At 42.6% G+C, this 8,898-nt stretch overlaps 3 protein-coding genes across 3 annotated transcripts; all 3 read left to right on the forward strand.

Moving 5' to 3' along the window:
- Positions 1-3,117: 3,117 nt before the first annotated feature.
- Positions 3,118-7,641, forward strand: LOC104824512. The gene is made up of 3 exons (XM_010556615.1): positions 3,118-3,406; positions 5,078-5,654; positions 6,167-7,641. The coding sequence occupies exon 3, from the start codon at positions 6,172-6,174 to the stop codon at positions 7,639-7,641; it is 1,470 nt and encodes a 489-aa protein (XP_010554917.1). The 5' UTR covers positions 3,118-3,406; positions 5,078-5,654; positions 6,167-6,171.
- On the forward strand, positions 3,125-3,526 carry LOC104824511 (glutathione S-transferase U8). The gene is made up of 2 exons (XM_010556614.1): positions 3,125-3,406; positions 3,515-3,526. Exons 1-2 carry the CDS (start codon positions 3,125-3,127, stop codon positions 3,524-3,526), a joined length of 294 nt encoding a protein of 97 aa, XP_010554916.1.
- A 13-nt stretch (positions 7,642-7,654) lies between the features above and the next one.
- On the forward strand, positions 7,655-8,892 carry LOC104823269. The gene is made up of 2 exons (XM_010554754.1): positions 7,655-8,381; positions 8,484-8,892. Exons 1-2 carry the CDS (start codon positions 8,040-8,042, stop codon positions 8,763-8,765), a joined length of 624 nt encoding a protein of 207 aa, XP_010553056.1. The 5' UTR covers positions 7,655-8,039; the 3' UTR covers positions 8,766-8,892.
- Positions 8,893-8,898: the final 6 nt, after the last annotated feature.

An 8,898-nucleotide genomic window follows, 5' to 3' on the forward strand; every position in this document is an offset into this window, starting at 1 on the left:
ATCTGATTGTAGATTTAGGTATTATCTAGTTTAGGACTAGATAGGACTCCTAAGTGCCAGGTTTGAGTCATAGAGTCCGGTATATTGACCGGTTAGGTCTGATTAGTTGGGATTTGACTCAAACGGGTTGGTTTAGGGGTTGGTTAAGTCTAGGATCACTAGGTATAGGTCTGTAGGGGTCGGTTTAGATCAGGGCAGGTCTGTAGGAGTTGGTCTTAGGCGTTTATAGGGTCTGATCAGATTAGAATTAGGTCAATTAGGCTTAGTTCAGGTCTGATTAGGTTGCTAAAAGTCTAATCAGGGGTTGGTAAGTCAATAGGGGTTGGCTTAGGTTTGATGATTAGGACTTTTAGGTGATTGACTAGGACTTAGGGTCATCTAATCAGGGGTTGGTCGACTAGGGTTGGCATAGGTCTGATTAGGGTAGTGTGATGGTCTAGTCGGGACTTTTGGTTGTCTAGCTAGGGTTGTTAGGATCTAGGTAGCACTTGGGTAGGTCTGATTAGGATTTTATGAGGGGCCGGGTAGACTCGGGATCGTAGGACTGGTTAGGACTGTGTTGGGGGCCATGTAGACTCGGTGTTATAGGTCTGATTAGACGTAATCAGGTCCGGTTAGCCTTAAGTTAGGTCTGGTTAGACGTAATCAGGTCTTAAGGTAGGCTGTGTTTCGAGTCTAATAGGTCGGTTAGGCAAAATTATGCCTAGGGTAAGTCCAATCAGGTTTGTGCGAGAGTCTAGGAGGTCGGTTAGGTAGAAATATACCTTGTGTTAAGTCCAATCAGGTCTGGTCTAGAGTGTGTTAGATCCGTTTAGGTAAGATGTACCTAGGGTGTTGTCCGGTTAGACTTGGTATAAGGTCCACTAGATCGGTTTAGGTTAAGTGCCTAGGTTAAGTCCGGTCAGGTCGTATTCTCTAGGTCTTGTAGGTCTGATTAGGTAAAGACGTACCTAGGATTAGGACCGATAGACTAGGGTTGGAGCGTGTTTAAGCACGGCTAGGTAGAAATATACCTAGGGTTAAGTCCTCTAGGGTTCGGTCTCATCCCTCGTGTCATGTTACATCACTCCTAGGGTCGGTTAAGTCTCTTCCGGGTAGGGTCAGTTTTAGACTCTTGTTATATCGTCTTAGGATGATGGAGTTAGATTGTCTAGCTCGGTATACCCCGAAAGGGGTATGGTGGAAGGACTAGAGGTCTCGGACAAAACCCGAGAAATCGGGTTGCAAGAGTAGGCCAATGACCAGGTGGAGTGAGTGGTTCCGCGGGTAGGTAGGGACATCGTAGGATGATGGAGTTAGATCGTCTAACTCGGAATACCCCGAAAAGGGGTATGGAGGAAAGACTATGGGTCTCGGGCAAACCCGAGAAATCGGGTGTAGGAGTAGGCCAAGGACTAGGTGGAGCTTCCTCGGGTAGGATGCTCAGGAGATGGTGCGAGCAGGGAGGTGTCGGGTTAGCACCGGGTAGAGTCGGTGTAGGTTGGCGCTAGGACACTCCCTCGAGGTGGAGCACGTGCACTCACGTGTCTCTTATTCTCGGTGGAGCATCGTAGATGACTAGGAGCGTCTTCGCGGGACAAAACCGTAAGACAATTCTAGTTGGCAGGATAGGGTCCGAGGGTAGAAGTCGTATACCTATAGGTAGTATAGACTTCACGGGGATCCGGGCTAGGTATCTAGCGGGTTTCGGGAGTATGACTCAGGTTAGTCTCGGGAAAGTCGGGATAGACTTAGGAGACGGGGTAGACGTCGGGTATAATCCTCGGGTTAGCTAGCGGGTATAGTCTTGGACTTTACTAGGAGGGTTAGTTGACGGTCTAGGGAGTCATACAACCGAGGGTAGCGCTTGCCGGTCGGGCAACGCGGGATAGGACTTCGGTTAGAGTCTTATCGGGGTGAACGTTCTAACACGTTTACCGAGTGTTTCAGGTTTGGATGAGCTGTTCGGTGGCGGGATAAGGCGACGAGGCCACGAGGAGTCATCGACGGGAGCTTCATCAGGTTCAAAGGCAGCGACATGCGACTAATTCCGGTACTATAGGTAAGTCAGGTAAGTAAGGTAAGTTTGCTTTAAATTCCGACGAAAGTCGAGGGATCGACGAAAGTCGATCGGTGCTGCAAACGGCGAATTCCACTAGTGTTTATTTTGTTATTATTCTGTTTTTCGTTCCTCTTTCTCCACCAAGGTGGAGATTGTTGGGCTTGGCCCATGGTCTGGTGGAAAAGTGGACACTCTCTTTGCAGCGGAGGTTTTCGGTTAACACTAAACCGAGCGGGTTTTTTAATCCCAGACCGAAACGATGCGTTTTGGTGATTTAGGGTTAATACCCTAATGAGTCTTGCGATGTTGGAGATTACGGACGACGCGGTGCTCGAGGAGAGAAGGTTCGAGAGAGAGAGAATAGAGAAGGCGATCGAAAGGGAGATCCCGGAGACGGTGGAGCCTCGGCGACGCCGGAGCTCGGAGACGGCCAAGGAAAAGGTGAGGTTGAAGGTTCCGGTAAGGTCTTTCTGGTTCTTGGTTGTATCTCGTGGGCTGTCTTGTTTCTTCCATTTGACTCAAACGGGTTGGTTTAGGGGTTGGTTAAGTCTAGGATCACTAGGTATAGGTCTGTAGGGGTCGGTTTAGATCAGGGCAGGTCTGTAGGGGTTTATATATATATATATATATATATACATATTATTTGGTTGAACGAATAATAAAAAGTTTCATTTCGTAAATTTTGATAATAAGTGAATAATTATAATGATAAGAATAATGAATGTAGAATTATGCAAATATTTGCGTGTCATGTAGTAAACATGCATGCATTGGACCGTATAGCGTATGAAGTTTTTTTTTTGGTTAAAAAAAGCGTATGAAGGTTTCCCCAACAACAACAACAAAAATCGTGATTAATTATCCCTAATGGCGTAGTAATTAATCCCGACAAATTTCCTTACTCGTTAAGACAAATAGTCAAAACCCTTTCGTCAACGTCATCCATTACGCAAAATTACACCAAACTTTTATTGCATTACTATTATTTTCTTTAGCAAGTTGCCACCAAATGTCACTGCCACCGCTCTTAATAACACCATGACCAGAGAGAGAGAGAGATTAGGGCTAATCAAACGGGAGGTGATGGGACTATGGGGAAGTCCATTCAGCAAGAGAGTGGAGATGGCAGTTCGACTGAAAGGCGTAAGCTACGAGTACATGGAAGAAGACGTTTACAAGGACTTGAGAGCCCAATGCTTCCACAAGAAAGTTCCCGTCCTCCTCCACAACTCCAACCCAGTTGTCCAATCTCTCGTCATCCTCCAATACATCGATGACGTGTGGAGTCGGAACCATCCCATCTTGCCGGGCGATCCGTACGACCACGCCATGGCTCGTGTTTGGGCCAAGTACGTCGATGACAAGGTATATATATGTACGTGTGTAGTGTACCACTTTATTACTCGAGTGGTCTGGTTTGATTATATTTTTTTTATTAGGTAATATGGTTGGATTTGGTTGCACGTTGCATAGGTTTGCGTTTGATAATGGATAGATATTAATTATGTTAGAATTCTGAAGTTTAAAGTTTTAGAATTTAGATTTAACATCATCTATACAGATAGCATAGTATGTATGTATGTATGTATGTATGTATGTATGTATGTATGTATGTATGTATGTATGTATGTATGTATGTATGTATGTATGTATGTATGTATGTATGTATGTATGTATCACGGAGAGTAATGATTCATTCGAAGTGTCAGGAAACTTGCAAATCCAGAATTAAATTGTTTCTGGGGCATTGGGCCTTATTTTAAATGGGCTAATTATTAACGGACCACTCATTATTTTACTTGTATGGCCCACACTATAGAGAGAAGAATATAATTACAGTGCGATTATCAATATATAACCATATTAATATTAAATTAAATAAAATTGAGTGTTGTAGCTTTCTCTACTTGAATAAAAATACCATACATACATACATACATACATACATACATACATACATACATACATACATACATACCATACATACATACATACATACATACATACTATGCTATTTGAATTTGCGATTTTTGGACCGTGATATGTTCACATACATACATACATACATACATACATACATACATACATACATACATACATACTATGCTATTTGAATTTGCGATTTTTGGACCGTGATATGTTCACTTATATGATAAAAAAAATTATGGCTAAAATTTATGATATTTATGTGACAATTTATAAGTGGAAATTACCAAAATTATAATTGAAGACAACTATTACAAAGACTTTTTGGACTTTAGTGCATTATTTTTTTTTTGTTTGCTTGGGACAAAAAACATGGCAATGCAAAATAGCTGGAGAAACTAATCATTGGACATTATTTGTCGAATAAAATTTACTTTCTCGAGTTGTATTAATGAAGACACAGAAAATGACTCTCCCGAGTTGTAATGAAAACAGACCGCTATCATATTAATATTTTTTTTTTTGGATAATAATATATTCGGAAATAGTTATATGGTGATCTCCAACAATGACATTTTCTCTTTTTATTTTTTACAATCTGTTTTTGATAAAATGACAAAAATATGAACCTTCTAAAGCACTTCCTTACAAAATAAAGGAATCTAGACATCGTTGAGGTTCGTAGCCTCATGGAGAAAAATAGTGGAAAAAGAAAGATTTAAAAAGAAAAAAGAAAAAAAATGGATAGTTGCTTTTTCACATACGCAAATTACTTTAATAATAATAATAATAATAATAATAAATCCTGAATTTCTAGCCACAATGTCGACATACAATTTTTCGGAAAGTATATAGCTTTGTTCATATTTGATAAATTCATTTTGATTTCACTGAAATTATTGATTATATGATTAAGACGTGTTCGTGCGCTAATCAAATGTTCTTTTCTCTTTGGATATGCATATATTTCTCTCTCTCTAACTTCATAAATCATAAAAGGTGGACTATGAATACAAGTCACTCAAAAGACTGAAATGTAGATAAACGTGTGATATTTCGTTACGAGTTATGATTTTATTACGAATAAAATAAATATTTACATGTGTGTAGGTCCATACACATATTATATATGTGGCATGCGCGCTGATAAAGCGGTGTGGCTGACGTCAGCACCAAAATCGACCGCATGTGGGTCCCACGTGCCGCATTCGTGCTTTGGGATTCGGTACAAAGAAAGAAACGGAAGTCTCCCTTGTGGGCCCACGCTAAAGATAATGAACCCTCCGATCGGATATGGGTCCTACCTTGCTTCTTCTCCACCGTCCGATCCTCACATGAAACGGCTCTCTCCCCCTATCTAACTCTTCTGTCTTCCGCTAGCTACGAGATTCTCTGCAACTTGATTCGTTACTTTTTCATCGATCTTCGTCTTCCTCTGATTACCACAGCGATGGAGTACTTCTCGATTCTTGTTAATGGAGGATTTTCTCGGAGTTCTTGATTTCTGTGGCGGTGAATGTGATCATCTCTGCTGTTTTGCTTGTACTCCACGTTGTTTCGTTTCTCGCCGACTTCGGCTTCGCTTTTTTCCTTGGTTTCTCTGTAATCGGATACGTCATCGAGATCAACACCGCAAATTTCGACCGATCAATCGTGAAATGCTCGTTATTTTTCGGTTTTCGTGCTGGTACGTCTATTTTCCCATCTGTATATTTCCCGGGAAAATCGGAGAGAAAAATGTTGCTCGGTGATGTGCTTTACGATTCCTTTGATTGTTCTGTTTCTTTGACTGAGGAAATGGAGATATCATTAGAACGGCGAAATAGTGTACTGAAAATGGTTACTACATACCGTTTTCTGGAGATTTTCTGATGTTTTTCTTGTGACTTTCTGAGTTGCATAGCAGAACCCGACGTTGTGTTTGCGTTCAATTCTCGATTAGATCTGTTGTTTCTTCGTCGGGAATGGATTGAGAGCATACATTGCGGTTAATCTAAAAGAATTTCACCTTACGGGGTTCTAGTATTCAGCTATAATTCTGACCTAATCCGTTTGTTTCAATTGCTGATGCTATACTACTGCACGTTTGACATGTCGTGGAATATAAACTGGTTGTGCACTGTGTTCGTGTTTCCCCGTTTTGTTGATAAGAAATCTCTGAATTCACTATCTAGTGTGTAAATTTCTTGAATTGTGTAGATTGAATGGCCTCAAGAACCGAGCTCAGAGGTCTTTTGAAGCAGAACCCAAGGGCTTCAATGATAACAGATGAGAGGTTTCCATCTAGTTCGAGTTCCAAGGACCAGGGAAAGATCAAAGAAAGGAAAAGAAGAGACACAGACAATGAAATCTCGGCCAGATCGAAGGCTATAGGACATCGCAGCAATGATTGTGTCAATGGAAGCTTCAACCGAGATGATGAGCTGATAAAGTACATGTCGAAGTTGCCAGGTTATCTCCAACGTGAGGTGAGAGAAGGTAAGGTATTGAATATTGGAGTGCTGGATTGGGGAAGCTTAGAGAAATGGAAGCACAGCCAAAATGGTGGTCGAGCAACAGAGTGTAATAATGTCTTGTCCAATGGCCCGAGTACATCGGGCAAAACTGAGAGAAAGTTGTCTGCTAGGACTTCAGGGATAATTCCCAAGGACTCTCATCGGTGTAAAATTGATGAACAATCTGCCAGTTGTTCTAACCTCGGTAAGGATTACACTTCTCGAGATCTACAACATTCTGTCCAGAGAGTTCCAAGCACTCTGGAAGCTGAGCCGGTTTCTCGGGATCCATCACATAAGCACCAGAAACCAGGATTTGGCTATAAGTCCTCTGGTAGAGATCATGCAGTAGCCGATCCTGGAAAGGGCAGAAAAACACAACTGAGTCAGGATTTTGGTTCGAGTTTGTTTCCAGACATGGGAAACTCTGAGGGGTCTCTTGATGTGAAGGAAGGGGAAGTTTTTCGAGATGGAGAGAAACAGAAAAGAGTGGAGGGAAAAAGGCATGCTGTGGAAGCAAAGCAGAAATCTTTGAACCCAGTAAGCGATGATGTGGTTATAGGGGGTGGTCAATCTGTAAGATCTTCACAAAAGATCACTACAGAATCTCAAGAGCCAGAAGAAGCTGGTCTTGCTCCCAGAAAACAGGAGAATCAGTTCGGGAATATTGTTCTTCTCCGACCCAGAAAACACACCCGAAGTGCTCTTCCAAGGAAATTCCTGATGTCAATGGATGATGACGCACAAATAGCAAAGCCAGATGAATTCTCTACTTGCTTTGCCAATGAAAGCAGTAATTCCTCAGAGCTACAAAGATCTCAAATTCCTCGCTCCTGCCCACTGTCCCTCGAATTTGGTGCTGAACTTCCATCTGATGCATTATCAGAAAAGGAGCATTCAGAGACAGTTTCAAGGATCCTGGATCAGGAAAAATCTGAAGAGGGATTCAGAAGGAGGAGACACCCTTCACCTGGTAAACGATCGAGCTTCAGCTTCAGTCTTCTGAGCAGGAGTTTCAGTTTTAAGGAGGATTCAGCCATACAGTCTGATCCCATGAGATTTGACGATGTTTCAGAAAAGTGGAATATAAACAGAGGAGCTCGAGCTAGTCCTCTGAGACGACTGCTTGACCCTTTACTAAAGGCTAAAGTTTCTGAAACCGCTGTGCCTGCTCCATAGGATGATGCGCTCTTCCATCCAAACCAAGATCTTCTTCTTCTTCTTACAGTCTAAAGCCAACCGAAAACTGTGTGCCGTTTGAAGATGAACAGACGCAGGATTTGTCAAAAATCACCACCACCACCACCACCACCCGAGCTATTGTTCAGCTTACGATCAGAAATGGCTTCCTTCTGTTCCAATTTGTGGTCGATGATGATAACAGCAGATGTATCCTCGGTGCTACATTGCAAAGCTCGGAGTCATCATCAAGCAAGGATGATGATTCTGCACGACACTGTACATTCTACTCCGTCAATGAAATAAAGAAGAAAAAGAGCGGAGGGAGCTGGCTATTCCACGGAAACAGAGATAAACACCAACGACGACGGGGTTTTGTCTACAACAAGGTTGGTCAAATGCGGCTTATCAACTCTCTGGGCTCAGATTTTACAGAGCTGAGAGAATCAGTCTTGTTCGAGTTAGAGCTGAACCAATCAGACAAAGCGTCTGAGACAACAAACGGGAACAGTGAAATTGCTGCTATGGTGATCGAGAGTTGTGGTGAAAACACGATCATACTTCAGGACGGAGTTCATGGATTCCCGAACAAAGGAGTGCCATCGCCGTTGATCGAACGGTGGAGAACGGGTGGGTCATGTGACTGTGGAGGATGGGATATCGGATGCAAACTCCGTGTCCTCTCCAACCATAGACGACCCTTCCATGAATTCCACGAAAGCTTCCGACTTTGGGATCAGGTAACTCGATAGAAAAGAGCCCATTTAGCCTCAATAACACACACATACATATGTGTGTATTTATATATATATGTCCTTGACAATGTTAGTTTTACGTGGCAGGTAGGGGGGAGTCAGCAACATGAATCGGCGGCATTCAGAATGCGTGGGATGAAGAAGGGAATGTACAAGGTAGAGTATGGGACGTCGACGATGTCGCATCTACAAGCATTTTTCACTTGTGTCACCCTTATTACCACTGAGTCTGAGCATCAACAACGATCTGACGAACCCCAACCAGTGGCGAGGAAACCAGAGGAGCAGATGAGGAGGAGGAAGAACAGAGAGATGGCCTTTAGGCTCTCTCCTTTCAATCCGCCATTATCGCCGGTTGGTAGAGTCTAAAAAGACAAATACACACATCCACAGGTCACACACACAAACGCCGTTAATGTCTGTTCCACGAAGTACTGAAACTCTGTTTGTATAGAGAGGAAAAAAACACGGAACATATTACTCTGTGGCCCCCCCCCCCCCC

Source organism: Tarenaya hassleriana, unplaced genomic scaffold (assembly GCF_000463585.1).
Source record: "Tarenaya hassleriana unplaced genomic scaffold, ASM46358v1 Cleome4, whole genome shotgun sequence".
Taxonomy (NCBI): Eukaryota; Viridiplantae; Streptophyta; class Magnoliopsida; order Brassicales; family Cleomaceae; genus Tarenaya; species Tarenaya hassleriana.

What these genes read in the sequence shown, in the direction of transcription:
- LOC104824511 (XM_010556614.1), top strand. Translation starts at nt 3,125, where the DNA reads ATGGGACTATGGGGAAGTCCATTCAGCAAGAGAGTGGAGATGGCAGTT.
- LOC104824512 (XM_010556615.1), top strand. Translation starts at nt 6,172, where the DNA reads ATGGCCTCAAGAACCGAGCTCAGAGGTCTTTTGAAGCAGAACCCAAGG.
- LOC104823269 (XM_010554754.1), top strand. Translation starts at nt 8,040, where the DNA reads ATGCGGCTTATCAACTCTCTGGGCTCAGATTTTACAGAGCTGAGAGAA. An exon ending in GCTTCCGACTTTGGGATCAG is followed by an intron (nt 8,382 to 8,483) that starts GTAACTCGATAG and finishes TTTACGTGGCAG; the next exon opens with GTAGGGGGGAGTCAGCAACA.